The 14,722-nt window shown below is 64.2% G+C and overlaps 3 protein-coding genes and 1 long non-coding RNA gene across 4 annotated transcripts; 1 reads left to right on the top strand and 3 right to left on the bottom strand.

Annotated features, from left to right (window-relative positions):
- Positions 1-2,982: 2,982 nt before the first annotated feature.
- Positions 2,983-4,895, bottom strand: LOC114002983. Its single transcript, XR_003546073.2, has 3 exons — positions 4,693-4,895; positions 4,469-4,544; positions 2,983-3,191 (listed from the first exon to the last, which is right to left on the bottom strand). It is a non-coding gene; the product is annotated as an uncharacterized LOC114002983 (long non-coding RNA).
- Positions 4,896-5,328: 433 nt separating this feature from the next.
- On the top strand, positions 5,329-8,041 carry KHK (ketohexokinase). Its single transcript, XM_027749494.2, has 8 exons — positions 5,329-5,459; positions 5,537-5,653; positions 5,893-6,027; positions 6,532-6,604; positions 6,807-6,953; positions 7,345-7,433; positions 7,510-7,667; positions 7,783-8,041. The coding sequence occupies exons 1-8, from the start codon at positions 5,356-5,358 to the stop codon at positions 7,866-7,868; spliced, it is 909 nt and encodes a 302-aa protein (XP_027605295.1). The 5' UTR covers positions 5,329-5,355; the 3' UTR covers positions 7,869-8,041.
- A 1-nt stretch (position 8,042) lies between these two features.
- CGREF1 (cell growth regulator with EF-hand domain 1) lies at positions 8,043-10,728 on the bottom strand. The gene is made up of 5 exons (XM_039388145.1): positions 9,961-10,728; positions 9,175-9,245; positions 8,928-9,014; positions 8,724-8,845; positions 8,043-8,644 (listed from the first exon to the last, which is right to left on the bottom strand). Exons 1-5 carry the CDS (start codon positions 10,041-10,043, stop codon positions 8,213-8,215), a joined length of 795 nt encoding a protein of 264 aa, XP_039244079.1. The 5' UTR covers positions 10,044-10,728; the 3' UTR covers positions 8,043-8,212.
- Positions 10,729-10,815: 87 nt separating this feature from the next.
- On the bottom strand, positions 10,816-14,311 carry PREB (prolactin regulatory element binding). The gene is made up of 9 exons (XM_027749498.2): positions 14,145-14,311; positions 13,699-13,891; positions 12,871-13,082; positions 12,458-12,538; positions 12,258-12,382; positions 11,685-11,858; positions 11,547-11,619; positions 11,317-11,476; positions 10,816-11,211 (listed from the first exon to the last, which is right to left on the bottom strand). Exons 1-9 carry the CDS (start codon positions 14,277-14,279, stop codon positions 11,117-11,119), a joined length of 1,248 nt encoding a protein of 415 aa, XP_027605299.2. The 5' UTR covers positions 14,280-14,311; the 3' UTR covers positions 10,816-11,116.
- Positions 14,312-14,722: the final 411 nt, after the last annotated feature.

The raw sequence follows: 14,722 nt of genomic DNA, 5'->3' as shown, positions 1-14,722 counted from the left end.
CTAGCTTTAATATAATTGCTTTAATATAATATCAATATTACATTAAATAATATAATATAATAAAATAATTAAACAATTTAATATAATATTAATATAATGTTAATATATTATTAATACAATGTTAATATAATATTTATATGTTTAATATATTTTTATATAATTTAATATAATCACTTTGATATAGTACACTATACTGTATGAGCAGTTTTAGCTTCTATACTGTGTAGTAAATAATTCTGATTAAGATCTTTTTGTCTAATAATTGATCATAATAAATGATTTATTTTTATATAAATATGTCTGGCTTGCCATCATTAATCCTGGGGGACAAAGTTGTACAAAGGTTCATTCACACCTCTGCAAAGGGGTTTGTTGAGGGGGTGTGTTCACGTCCTTCAAAGGCTCTAAAACAAAGTTCTCTCGTGACTACGTCCACATATAGTTGGAATAATTTTATAGGCAATGCTCCCGTCCCCGGGAGCTCGGTGGGTAACTCTGTACACCGTGAAAATTAACCTTTAGCACATATGGTGCTTCTTAATGATCCAATTGTCTCAGTGGGTGAGAAACGGGACCAAAAGGGAAAGACTGACAAGGAGCCCTCTCAGTCTGATTTTGGAATTCGATACATCCCTGGGCTGGGAAGGGGGACTCATCCATTTCCCGTGCAACATTTCCTTTTTGTTTAAAAATTCAGCCAAATCATAACAGATACAGAGCCTTCCGAGGCAGGACATGGAAGGTTAATACATATTTTACGATCTCAAACACGTATAAATCCTTGTATCGACTCCCAGGCTAAATTTAGTTGAATTCCCTGATTCCCAATTCCTTGAGACAAAGTTATGCCTCCATAAGATAAAAGCAAAAGCTTTACCCACACCATTCTTCCTTTTTTTTTTTTCCCCCCAGCAAAAAGACAAAATAAACCTAGCAAAAATCAAAGAATAAAATCCGACTAATATTTGGTCCTCAACAAGGTGATATTAAAAACACAAAAAAAGGCACCAAAATTAATAAATTGATAATACAGGCAATTCTGGGGGCAGTTAAAGGTTTCATCAGTTCCACACAGCTCGACATCATCTGTTAGAAGGTTCCTGTTAAACAAAAAGTGAAAGTTTTGCCTGCTGCAGGCCAGTTATTAAAAAGAAGGAGCAATCCATGCTGGTTTGGTACCACGAAAGAAACCCAAAAGTCAAAAGGGCCTGAGGCAGAGGGCCTCTCCCATCTCCCTGGCTCTCCTGGTTCATGGCACACAAATCCCTGGCTGGGTCCCCCTCGGGGCTGGCAGGACCCCAGTGTTGGGCTCCTGAGGGGGGTCACCCTCGGGGCTGCCCCGTGTCCTTGGACCTGCAGTGGGGCTGTGCTGGCGTCATTCCTGGGAAAATCAACCCTCAGGGGCCTCGGGGGGGCCGGGCTGGGCAGGTTCCCCCTGAGGGGCTCGAGTTTAACAGCCTGGACTTGGCACCTCTCAGGTGCAATCTCAACTTCTCTCTCATGAAGCCTTTGCTTCGCTGCTGTTCTCGCTTCCCCCACCTTTTCAGGGGGGCTCCTGCCTTTTCAGGGGGGTGTCCTGCCTTTTCAGGGGGGCTCCTGCCTTTTCAGGGGGGTGTCCTGCCTTTTCAGGGGGGCTCCTGCCTTTTCAGGGGGGCTCCTGCCTTTTCAGGGGGGTCTCCTCCCGTGAATTCCACGTCCTGAGGGAGTGAGGCTGCTTGTGAGAGTTCCACAAGTGCAGCCTGTGCTGGGGGTGAATGTTTGTACCCCTGTGGGCTCTGACAAAGGTGTCCTGCCCTCCCTTCCAGGCAAGCACCAGTCGAGCCTTGTCCTGTTTCCAGCAGGGAACCAAACAAGGCACATCTTTCTCATCTGGGGTTGCCATCCACGAGCAGGGCACCCTGAGTTTGAGTTCCCATTTCCACAAGGTTTGTCACAGCAGTGGTTAAAGGCACAGCAGTGGCATTTAACTGCCTGTAATGAACTGCCCAGACAGGAGAATTAGAGGGGGACTGTGAGACCCCCGCCACTGCCCAAGCACGTGGGTGGCTGTTGGGTTGTGGTGGTGGGTTCTGCAGCTCTCAGAGGAGCCAAATCAGCCACAGCTTTGGAAATTCCATTCCGTGCTGCAGCAAAACTCCAGCTCTGAGATGCCCCAGCAATCCCCAGCCAGGGGTTGCAGCAGCACACTGCAGTCTCTGGATTTCCTTAGGGTTAAGATCAGCAGACTTCACTTCTCGCCCAGGAGCCATAAACCCAGCTCAGCAGCCTGGCAGATAACACTTGCTCTGTTTACTCCAGTGATTTTAGGCAGATAACACTTGCTCTGTTTACTCCAGTGATTTTAACTCTTTGCTGCCCGGGTCACACACGGGGCTCCTCAGCCTCCCACACTGCATTAATACTGAACGTTACACTCCAGGACCTATTGGAAATTTTATTAATTGCTGGCCAGGACCAACTGGAGTCCAAATGTATAGGGTGCATCGAGAGGATTCCACTTGCTGGATTTCAGGCTCGCCTGATTTACTGGTAAACTTTGATCTTTGGGTTGCTGAGGCTGAGATTTGGCAGATGGCTCTGGGTTAGTGGCAGTTTAGTGACCCCACAACCATCAGTTCTAATGAAGGGTCGTAATGTCACTTCCTCGTCAGCAGATGTCAATGCAAACGTTACTGTCTCACTCTTTATCAGAACAAAAGACCCATTCACTCAACTCCTGCAGTGGACACGAAAATTCTGAGTTACAGGACTGTTTCTGACGATGTTACGGGTTCTCCATCCTGCAGTTTTTCCCATAAGATTTTCTCTCTCTCTCATGCGCATCCCAAAGCTCTGCCTGAACCTTTCCAACCCAACCAAACTGAGCAGCCCCTCTGCCTGCAGCCTCTTCTCCTTTTCCTCACCTAACTGATAGTCCTTGTTTGCCTCAGCCAGAGGTTTAGTTGATTGGCCCAGGAATTTTATACCTGAAGTGCAGGGCATTAAGTGCCAAAATCCTCTGCAGATCCGAGGGGCTGAACCCTCAACCTCCGTAAAATCACAACAGAGCTTTAAAACCATTTTCTCATTTACTTTTTTTTTTTTTTAAAGTAGCAGAAGCCTTTTCCTTCCCTTCTCCCCAGAGGGGTCGTACAAACCATCAGGCACCACAACCCCTCTCCTGCTCGGGCAGGACTCTGCAGATCGTCCTCCTGGAAGGAAATGAAAGTGTTTAATATAAATATTTATACGTAATGTTACTTAATATAAATAACATTAACATGAAAATTCAAACAGTCTCCTCCTGCTGTGTCCAAGTAGCAAACCAGGCCCAGGGGAAGCCTCCAGTTACAGACAGAACACAGCAATTCCTTGAGAACAATCACAACAGTTCTACCCATTCTTTTGCATTCTTCACCATCCACTTACCCGATAGAAACGTACACGTAGGAAAATGTGCTTTTAGAAATATTTTTTTAGAAACACACACGGAGCTACCGCCGCTACAAGCACAGGGATCTCACACACACCAAACCCGCGGGTCTGGAGAACCCGCTCCTGGTGTGGGATTTCCCCCTCACACCCCAACAACCCCTCCAAAGAGGGCCAAACAGCACGGGCCGGAGCTGAGGCGCCTCGGGATGCGGACGCCCCTGGATCCCTCTTTTTGAGGAGATCCCACGCGCACACAACAGCGACCTCAAGTGACCGACTCCTTCCCCGGGTGTTGTGTCTGGGCACCAACCGGCTCTTGGCTGCAAAAGAAACCCTCGAAGTGCCTTGAGGGAGTCACCAGGCGTTAAACACCGTCTGTAGCACACACAGAGCCCGGGGTTCTAAACAGTTTCCCTCTTAATCTTCTCGAATGCTTCAACTCTCCCATCAACCTTTTCTCTCTCTCTCTCCTAGGGTCAGTGAAGCCTCAGATCATCCCCAATGTTCCCAATTGCACAACCTCGGCCAAGAGCATCCCCTTTGCTGTGCTGGACGTGCTAAAAATAGTCATACCCCCCCCCTAACTTCAACTCCCTGCGTGGCTTACGAGGGATCCCAACCCCCTGCACGCCTTGGGCGAGCCCCCAAACCCCCATTTCCCCCCACGCTGCTCAGGCCACGCTCCCACACTCGACCCCCTGCAGGGACTCCCCCGACCCTACAAACTGCTGCACCTACGGAGGGGCTGAGGGAGTCGGAGCAGTTTGATAACAAACCCCGACCATTGGCGTTGAATCTGCTCAGGGAATTTTAACAATCCCTTTGGCTCCTCCCTGCTCCAAAGATCCCGGTGAGCTCACCCGGTGCCAGCAGGTGGGGGTTTGGAGCAGGGAGGCTCCAAAGCGGGTGGTCTGGGGCCTCACCTGGGTCGCCAAACCGCTAAAGAAACTTCCCTGTCCAACCATCCCGGAGCTGCTCCAGCAGCCACACCCACCCCACCCGAGCTGGGGCCGAGGCCCCTTCACACTGCCCCGGTCAGACCAGTTCCCCTCACCAGCTCAGTCCCAGCTTTCCCATCGCAGAGTCTCAGACGTCTCAGTCCTTGAAATGATTTAATCTTGATGCAATAACTAAGTAAAAAAAAAAAAAAACAGCTTGAGCTGGTGCCTCCGAGGAGGGACCCCGAACAAAGGAGCCCCTGAGCATTTATCCCCTCACAGTCTGAGCACGGGAAAGTCTGGAATGTTCGGCTCCTGCCGCCTCCGGAGGGTGCCTCACCTGGCTGTGCCCAAAGTCTGGAACGCTCAGCTCCCGCTGTCCCCGAGTGTCCCTCAGCTGGCCGGGCCACAGGTCCCGGGGCCCTTTGTTGCGCAAAGGGTCGGCAGGTCCCAGTCCCTCACCGGGGGCTCCCGCACAGAGTGTCCGCGGGCCCCTGTCCGTGTGTCCGTGTGTCCAAAGGGCACACTGCTGGATATGTTTGTCCGTGTGGGGTGAGGGGGGTGGGGGTGTGTGGGGTGGGTGGGTGTGTGTGTGTGTGGGGTGTATGGGTGGGTGTGGGGGGGGGTATGGGGTGGGTGGGTGTGTGGGGGTGTATGGGGGTGTGTGGGGTGGGTGGGTGTGTGTGAGGTGGGTGTATGGGGGTGCATGGGGGTGTGTGGGGTCGGTGGGGGTGTGTGGGGTTGGTGTATGGGGGTGTCTGTCCCTTCCCGCCCGTTATGTGCACGCGGGGCGGGGGTGGGGCACACTGTGGGCGTGACCTGCACGACACGCCCACTTATCGCCCCGCCCATCGAGGGCCCGGCGCGGCGGCGGGCGCTGATTGGCGGCGCGGGGGGGTGGGGGCGTGTCCGGGGGCGTGTCCAGGCCGGCGGTCCCGGGACTGTGCCCGGTCCTCGCCCCGGTCCCGCTCCCGTTCCCAGTCCCGCACCGCAGCGGTCCGGGATGGCGGCGCGAGCGGGCGAGCGGCGGATCCTGTGCGTGGGGCTGGTGTGCCTGGACATCATCAGCGTGGTGGAGACTTTCCCGGCCGAGGACTCCGACACCAGGTACCGCCAACGGGGGCGGCTCCACCGGTGCCTCCCGAGCCGGCCCCGCGCCCACCGCAGCCTCCTGTCCCCCGCAGGTGCGTGTCGCAGCGGTGGCAGCGGGGCGGGAACGCCTCCAACTCCTGCACGGTGCTGGCGCTGCTGGGAGCCCCCTGCGCCTTCATGGGCTCGCTGGCCCCCGGCCCCGCCGCCGAGTAAGTGGGGTGCGGGGACCCCCCCAGCACTGGGCACGGGGCCGACCCGCCCTGACACTCCACCGGCCTCTCCGTGTTACTCCACCGGCAGCCTCGACCCGCGGCGCGATGCCGTGGCCGCGGTCCCCCCGCTGCCCGCCTGCCCCCGCCGTCACCACCGGCGCCCGCCGGGGCACCCGCACCGTCCCGCTCCTCCCGGAGATGTGCGGGCCCCTCACCCCGCTCTCTGTCCCCCGAAGCTTCATCGCGGCGGATTTCCAGCGCCGGGGGGTGGACACGGCGCACATTGCCTGGCAGACCCGCGGGGACGTGCCCTGTGCCTGCTGCATCGTCAATGCCTCCAGCGGCTCCCGCACCATCGTCCTGCACGACACGTAAGGGCCCGGCACCTGCGGGCAGCCGGGCTGAGCCAGCTCGGGGTTACACAGGCGCGGGTCCCGCTGCCTGACTCCCTGTAGTCCCGCCAGTGGTCCCCGAAGCCCCCCGTTCACCGCCTGTGCCGCCGCCGGCATTGGCGGTGACATCCCCACATGGCCGCACGTTCTGGGGCGTGGGGCAGCGGGCACGGCCCCATGGGGACACCCGGCACCGCCACGGCACCTGCCCGGTGCCGGGCCGGTGCTCCCTCGGCCGTGCCGAAGGGTCAGGGGCTGTTGGGCATCGCTGAACCGCGGCCCCGGCCTGGCCACCGCTGCGCTGCCCTTCGAGTCGAGCTCAGGGTCCCAGATGCCATCAATTAATGATTCACCTGGGCAGTGTCACCCCTGGGACCTCTGTCCCGGCAGCGTGGGGCCCTGCACAGCCCCTGGCACTGCCCTTCGCCCCCGGCCGCGTGCCAGCCTGGGGGTCCCCTGCCCCACCTGGCGTCCGTCCCGCAGGAACCTGCCTGATGCGACGGCCCGAGACTTCGAGCGGGTCGACCTCTCCCAGTACAAGTGGATCCACTTCGAGGTGAGCCCGGGGCTCTGGGGATCCTTGGGGCTAGAGGGACCCCCGGGGCTGGAGGGGGATTCCCTGGGACTGTGGGTGAGCCCGGGGCTGGGGGGACCCCTCGGGCTGGGGAGCATCCCGAGAGGGCGGAGCATCCCGGGACTGGGGGGCCCCCGGGGCCGGCGAACCCCCGGCGGTGGCGGAGTCGTGCCCGTGCCCGCAGGCCCGGAACGCGGCGGAGCAGCAGGCGATGCTGGAGCGGGTGGAGCGGCACAACCGGGCGGCGGCACCGGGACAGCGGGTCCGGATCTCGGTGGAGGTGGAGAAGCCCCGGGAGGAGCTGCTGCCGCTGATGGGGCGGGGCCAAGTGGTGCGGGGCGGGGCCAAGACAAGGGGGCGGGACTTAAAGCTCATGGGTGGGGCCAAGGGGCGGCTGCACCCGGGGGCGGGGCCACGGGCGCTGGGGGTCGTGGTCCGGGCTCGAGGGGTGCAGGGGTGGGGTCTGGGGGTGTACCCAAGGTCTGGGGAGCACAGTCGGAGTCTGGGAGTGTGGTCAGAGCGTGGGGGTGCGATTGCGGTCTGGGGAGTGTAAGGGAGTCAGTCTGGGGGTGTAAGGGAGCTGGGGGTGTGATTGGGGTCTGGGGGTGTCGTCGGGATCTGGGGGTGTGACTGGGGTCTGGGGGCAGCGCTGGGATGCAGGCCCATCCCTGCCTGGCTGGGGGAGCCGGGGGCTGCCCCCCGCCCCAGCCCCTCTCGTGCAGGTGTTCATCAGCAAGGACCTGGCCCAGCACTTCGGGTACCGCTCGGCCCCTGAGGCGCTGCGGGGGCTGCGGGGGCGCATCCAGTCGGGGTATGGGGGGCGCATGGGGGGCCGGGAGGGCTGGGGAGTGCATGGTGAGCCCCACACACACTCCACACCCCCCCAGGGCCACGCTGATCTGCGCCTGGGCCGAGAAGGGGGCCGACGCCATGGGGCCCAACGGGGAGCTGGTGCACTCGGACGCCTTCCCCCCAGAGACCCTCGTGGACACACTGGGGGCCGGGGACACCTTCAATGCCGCTGTCATCTTCGCGCTCGCAGAAGGTGGGCACGGACACGGCACGGGCGCAGCGTGGCCATGGCTCAGCCTGGCACAGCTATGGCACAGCTGCGCTGCAGACACAGCACGGCCACGTCTCATCCTGGGCCCCGTCCCCAGGGAGGACCCTGCAGGATGCCCTCACCTTCGGCTGCCGGATCGCAGGCAGGAAATGCGGGATCCAGGGCTTCGATGGCATCATCTGAGCCTGTGCCTGGAGACCCCCTCACCACCCAGGAGCACCACGTATCCACTGCACGCAGCACCTCCCCCAATAAAGCTCCACGTGCCCCACAACAGCTATGCCCCCCCTGCCCTGGCCAGGGCCCCACTGCCCCAGGGGTGCACTGACCATGGCCAAGGCCACCAGCAGCCTCTATTTCTCTGTCTGATGCGTTACAGGGGAGACCACATGACCACAGTGCCCCAGCCCTCCAGCCCGGATGCAGGGTGGGGGGCACAGGGACGCCCCCGCCACTCTGTGCCACGAGCAGGTCAGGAAGCAGCCAGGGCGTTGCCCCACTCAGCCCTGCCCACAGCCCCCCACCATCTACCCCTCCCCAGAGTCCCTCCATGCTGGGGCTGCCTCCTCCTCAAGGGCTGCAGCCTCGGGAACTTCCTCTTCCTCAGACGCATCACTATTGTGGGCTTCAGCCTCGGGGGCTTCTTCTGCCTCCACAGCCTCAGCACTGGGGGATTCCACCTTGGGGGCTTCGTCCCCCTCCATGCCTCCATCCTCAGGGACTCCAGCCTGGGCGGCTCCAGTCTCAGGGGCTGCCTGCCCTGGGCTGCTCACCCCCAGGTGCCCCCTGAGCATCTCTGTGCCCTCCTCAGGCACAGCCTCAGACCCTGTTTGTGGCTCCGGGGAGGACTGCCCCAGGGGTCCCCGGCCCCGGTCAGGTGACAGCAGCTCGTGGGGGTCCAGCAGCCCATCCCCATTGCGGTCCTGCCTCGCCAGGGCTCGGTCCACCAGAGCAGCCACCTGCAGGGACAGGGCATGGGGGTGAGGGCCCGGCCTGGGGGCTCTGTGGGGTGCGAGGGACCATCCCTGTGGGACCCACCGTGTCGGGGTCCGGCCACCCCCCGGCCTGTGCCAGCACAGTGCCCAGCAGCTGCAGCAGCTCCAGCCCATCCAGGTGCCCACTCCGGTCATGGTCATGGAGCACGGCGAGGTAGAGCAGGGCTGTGGGGCACAGAGGCACCGTGGGGCTGGGGTCCCTGACCCCACCAGCCCCTCAGCCCCCCATCACACCACATGGCCTCACCCTGCTCCAGTGGCATGGCCTCCACATCCTGCTCCGGCAGCCCCAGGCTCCGCACCGCGCCCCGCAGCAGCCTGGGGGGAGCAGGGACAGGGGTGGGCAACACCGCCCATGCCCCATGGCCCACCCTGTCCCATGAGCAGGTGGGCACTGCCCGGGTCCCCCACCCATTGCTGTCCCCCCGTCAATGCACAGCCCCAGCCGGGGTGGGGTCCCGGTGTCATGGGGCTCTTCAGGGCAGGGACTCACGGCAGCAGCGGCAACTCCGGGCTCAGCAGGTCGGGATACGCTTCCAGGATCGTGGCCAGGGGGGGCTCAGGCCTGGCCAGGAGACGGGGGGTTACCTGTGACCCTGGAGGGGCTGCCCGTGCTGGCCTGACATCCCCCTAACCATGGCCCCCACAGTCCCCTTAGTCCCACCCCTCACTGGGCACCCCCGGACCCCTGTGCCCACCCACAGCCACATACCACCTCTATATCTGTGGCCCCCTCATGCCCAGGTGCCCATCGGCCCCCATGCACCCCATCCGCACCTGTGCCCCCACACCCATATGAACCCCCACGTCTCTGCCTGCCCTTAACTATGTCCCCCCATTCTTCTGCCCTCCATCTGTGCCTGCCACACCTGTACCTCACACTTGTACCCACCTACCTGTGCCCCCCACACCTCTACCCTCCATACCTGTTCCCCCACACCCATACCTTCCATACCCTCCATACCTGTGCCCCCTATACCTGTACCCCCATATCTGTGCCCCCACACCTTACCCCCATACCCTCCATTCCTGTACCCCCATACCCCCCACACCTTACCCCCATACCCCCCCTACCTGTACCCCCATACCTGTGCCCCCACACCTTACCCCCATACCCTCCATACCTGTGTCCCCACACCTGTACCCCCATACCCATACCCCCATACCTGTGCCCCTACGCCTGTACTCCCGTACCTGTACCGTCCATACCTGTGCTCGCACACCCGTACCCTCCATACCTGTGCCCCCCACCCCTGTACCTCATACCTGTACCCCCCTACCTGTGCCCCCCCGCCCTGGGGGCGGCCCCTGCCACCGGCCCCAGCAGCAGCAGCACGGTCAGTGTCACCGGTGGGTTCCTCATCCCGCCACCTCGGGCTGCAGTGGAACGAGAGTGGCGGGGTCGGGGGCGCCTCTGGGCGGGTCGGGGTCCCGGGGCCGTGGGAAGCCGGCCGTAGGAGAGGGGCGGGGGCTCCGGGAGCTGCCCCGTCCCAGCGCGGCGGGGACACGCTGGCACGGACGGGAGGGCGCACAGGACAGCGGCGCGCACGGGACCGGCTGGCGCTGCTCACCCAGTGCGCGCCCCCCAACACCCCCAGCCCGGTGCCCCCGGTGCCCACTCACCCAGCCCCGCTCGCCTCTCGGTGCCGCCCGCCCCGCGCTGGGGCCACGTAGCCGCCACGTCCCGGCTCCGCCACCGGGCCCAGGAGCGGCCCCGCCCGCCCCGGGCCCTGCCCTGCCCTGCCCGGGGGGGTTCGGCACCATGCGGGACGTCCCGGGGCAGCTCCGGGGCAACCAGGATCCGGCGCTTCTCAACCGGGGCCGGGGCCGGGCGGGGCGGCGAGATGCGGGCGTGGTCACAGCACGGGCGGGGCCGTCCCGGTGGGTGAGACCCCCCTAAACTCCCCAGGGCCCCAGGTACAGCCGGGCCAGCCCACCATTGACCCCTGGACCCCCACACCAGCACCACCGAGGGCCTGGGTCAGCCAGTGCCAGCACCTGCTCGCCGTGGGGGGCTCCAGGAAGGCCCCCCGAGGGCACGGCCAGGCCCCCCCGAGGGCACACACTCTCCCGGACCGTGACAGTGACACGCGCCCAGCCCGGCCCCACTCCCCCGGCACAGACACAGCACTGCCTTCATGCTCCAGTTTAATGGCCATAGTGGGGCAGGGGGCCAGCAGGACGCCCTCCTTCTGGGGCAGGGGACCCCCGTGTCCGGCAGGCCCCCTGTCCCAGGGCTGGCCCCGCACCGCTGCCAGCACAGTCCCGGTGGGCCGGGCCCCGGGCGGCTCCCCGGCCCCTCCTGCGCTCCCCGAACACCAGCGGGGGGGTGGGGCCGGGGCTGGTCCCTTTTCTGTTTCACAGTCTGTGGGGAGGGGGTGTCGAGGCCGAGGGGTTGCTCCTGGCACCGAGGGGTCCCCTCCAGGGGCTGGGGGGCTACAGGAAGCCCGGGAAGGCAAGCTGCAGCAGCAGGATGGTGGCCACGATGAGCCCGGCACAGAGCAGCAGCAGCAGCCAGACCGGGAGGGAGCCTGTGGGGCAGAGACGGGTGAAGGGGGGCTGCAGCCCCCCCATGCCGCGAGAGGGGCAGAGGCACCCCAGCCCCCAGGCAGCCCCCCAGCAGCCCCAGGACGTACGCCGGGTGGGCAGCAGGTGCAGCTTGCAGCGGCTGTCCACGGCCACGCTGAGCAGGGCGGCCTCGTGGCCCCCCAGCAGCTCCCGCCCGGGCTGGCTCTCGGGGACAAAGGCCACGTCGGTCACCACGATGCCGTGGGCCTCCTTCACGTAGTACAGCCTCTGGGGGCACAGGGGGGTGAGAGGCCAGCTGGGGGGCACTGGAGCTGCCCCACCCCCTGCCCCAGCTCACCTGCAGCGAGAAGGCGATGTGGATGGCCACGGAGCCCGTCACTGTGCCCAGCCCCAGGAAAGTGCCCGAATCACTGCGGGGAGAGGGCAGTGAGCTGGGGCTGCCACAGCCCCCCTCCTCCCCCAGGCCCTGGGGTACCTGATGGAGAGGCAGGAGATGACCTCGGAGCCGCAGGGCCGTGTCAGCAGCGGCAGGAAGTTCTTCCCGTCCCACTTGGTCAGGTAGCAGGGCGGGGGGCGGCGCTCCCGCTTGTGGGGCACCTGCACCGTGTAGAGCCGTAGTGCCCCAGCACTGTCCTCCACCGCCCCGAACCTGCCAGGGGACAGTGGGCATGGGGCACGGGGGGCACGGGGCTCAGGGGGCACGGGGGGCACAGGGCACAGGCTGTGGCTCTCCTGGCATCCAGCCCCCTCCCCAGTAGAGCAGTAGAGCCCAGGGAACCCCTCCCTGCAGACCCAACCGGGACAGGGCTCAGTACAAGGCAGCAGCTGAGGGTAGCCCATCCCTAGCACTGGTGGCCCATTTCCAGCCCCCTGCTCCATCCCCAGCCCCAGTGATCTGTTCCCAGCTCCCTGCCCCATTCCCATCCCCAGTGATCTGTTCCCAGCTCCCTGCCCCATCCCCAGTCCCAGTGATCTGTTCCCAGCCCCCTGCCCCATTCCCATCCCCAGTGGTCTGTTCCCAGCCCCCTGCCCCAGCCCCAGCCCTCACCGGCAGGCCTGGTAGCGATAGGCCTTGTCGGGGATGCCGGGCAGGTTCTCGTGCCAGCGCAGCCCCGTCACCAGCTGGTCCTGCTGCCACACGCAGCACTGGAAGTCCCTCCCTGCCGTCACCACCTGCCACACACAGCACAGGGGTCAGACGCTGCTCTTCTGCAGGGCCAAGGGGCCGCAGGGCTGCCTGACACTCACCTTGTTGTCAGGGCCGAGTGCAATGTCCTCGATCTCCCCATCGTGGGCTTTGAACTCCAGCATCTTCTTCATGCTGGGGAACTGCAGGGGCAGAGCCGGTGAGGGCGCTGGGCAGGGGCTGGGCCCCGCTGCAGCCCCGGGCAGGTGTGGGGGGAATCAGTTAGGGAACTGATGCTGATCCAGCCATCCCTGCCCGACACGTGCTGCCACCAGCACGGCAGTGCCGGCCTCCGCTTCCCTGTGCCAGCCCCTGCACCCACCTCCCTTTGCCTGTGCCCCCCTTGGCTCCCCCATGTCCCCCCAGCTTTCTGCGCCTGCCCTGGCTCCCCGTGCCCCCTCTGCTCCCCTACGCCCAACTCCACCGTCCTGTGCCCCCTGGCCCCCCCGCCCACCACAGCTTGCCCCGTGCCCACCTCCCAGAGGCGCAGGAAGCCGTCGGCACCGCCGGTGGCCAGCAGGGCGCCGTCGCTGCTGAAGCGCACGGCCTTCTGCAGGGCGTCGGCGCTGGTGTCGGTGCGCACGCGGTGCAGGCTCTCCACCCTCACCTCGCGGGGCCGGCCCTGCGTGTCCCCCGGGGCCCCCCCGCCGGGGCCGCGCCGCCGCCGCACGCCCTTGTCCCCCCCGCCTGCAACCGGGACACGGGGCTGGCAGGGCGGGCACGGGGGGCACAGGGGGGCAGTGCCCGTCCCCACAGCACCCCACACGCCGTCCCACGGCACCCAGGGCAGCTCCCGTACCCAAAGGCCCCACAACACCCAGGGTGGGCACAGGGAGGGATCCAGGGGGGTTCCAGGGCACTGCCCATCCCCAAAACACTCCCCAGCCCCCCACACCCTGCCCACAGCACCTGAGATGGGACCAGGAAGGGGTCCAGGGAAGGCACAGTGGAGTTCCAGGGCAGTGTCCCATCCCCAGAGCTCCCCATGGCACCCAGGGCAAGCACAGGGAGGCAAGTCCAGGACAGACATGAAGGGGTCCAGGGCAGTGCCCCATCCCCAAGCACTCCACAGACCCCCAGCTCCCCATATCCCGCCCCACTGCACCCAAGGTAAGCAGGGAGAGTGGGATCCAGGGCGGGCATGGGGGTGTCCACAGAACACCTCATCTCCAAAACACTACCCAGCCCTCCACACGGCACCCAGGGCAGGCATGAGGGGGCAGTCCAGGGCAGTGCCCGTCCCCACATCCCCCTCGCCCCAGGGCAGGTGCCCCACGCCGCCCCCGGTGACTCGGGCTCTCACCGCCGCGCCCGGCGGTGCCCGGGCCCTCGGGCTCCTGCAGGGTGAAGCGCAGGATGTGGCAGCTGTTGTCCTGCCCGGCGGCGATCACGTCCCCGGCCAGCGCCATGGTCATGGTGGCGCGGGTCTCGGTGTCGTGGCAGTGCAGCAGCGACGCGCTGAGCTGCCCCCCGATCTGCTCCAGCTGCAGGAAGTGCTGCGGGGCGGGGGTGGCTCAGCCGCGGCCCCCGCCGGGCTCTGGGGGGGTTCCCTCTGGGCCTCCCCGTGAGCCGGGCCACCCAAATCCCGCAGCCCCCGCTCGCTCAGACCTGCCCCCCCACACACACACCCGGGTCCCCCGGCCCCTCAGACCCCCCCGGCGCTCAAACCTCCCCCCCCCGCGCTGCAGCCTGGCCCCCCCGGCCCCCCGCTCAGACCTGCCCCCCCAGAGCCCTCGCCTGCCCCCGTACCACGCCATTGCGGATGCCGGTCTTGGCGGCGCCGCCGCCGCCGGCGGTGATGGCGAGCGCCCGGCGCGGGTGGAGGCGGACGGTGTAGAGCGGGAACGGCGCCCGGTACAGCTCCGGGGGGCGCCGGGGCGCCATCGCAGCGCCGTGACGTCACCACGCCGGTACGTCAGCGCACCGGCACGTCAGCACGCCCCGCCCCGCGAAAATGGGGGCGGGGCCAGGAGGGGTGGGGTCACCAAAGGGGCGGGGGCTCGAGGGTCACGTGCCCAACCCGGTTCGGGGGCCAGCGGAGACACCCCCGGTGCCTCGGGGGGCCCTGGGGGTCAGTGGGGACCCCCAGCGCTCATGGCAGCAGGGGTCCTCTGTCCCTCATGGGCTCCTGGGGCACAGTGCAGACACCCACTGCTTGAGGAGACAGGAGTCCCGTCAGGTCCCAGGCGACAGTGCGGCCCCTCCCCAGGGGAAATGGGGGCCCGTGGCCCCATGGGCTCTTGGGGGGCAGTGGGGACAACACAGTGTTTGGGGAGACGGTGTTCCCATGGGATCCCGTGGGGACTCCCAGTGCTTGAGGGGTTCTG

Source organism: Pipra filicauda, unplaced genomic scaffold (genome assembly GCF_003945595.2).
Source record: "Pipra filicauda isolate LSUMZ 115617 unplaced genomic scaffold, ASM394559v2 scaffold614_size217257_pilon, whole genome shotgun sequence".
Taxonomy (NCBI): Eukaryota; Metazoa; Chordata; class Aves; order Passeriformes; family Pipridae; genus Pipra; species Pipra filicauda.
The sequence above is the reverse complement of the archived record's forward strand: the minus strand, read 5'-3'. Positions and strand labels throughout refer to the sequence as shown.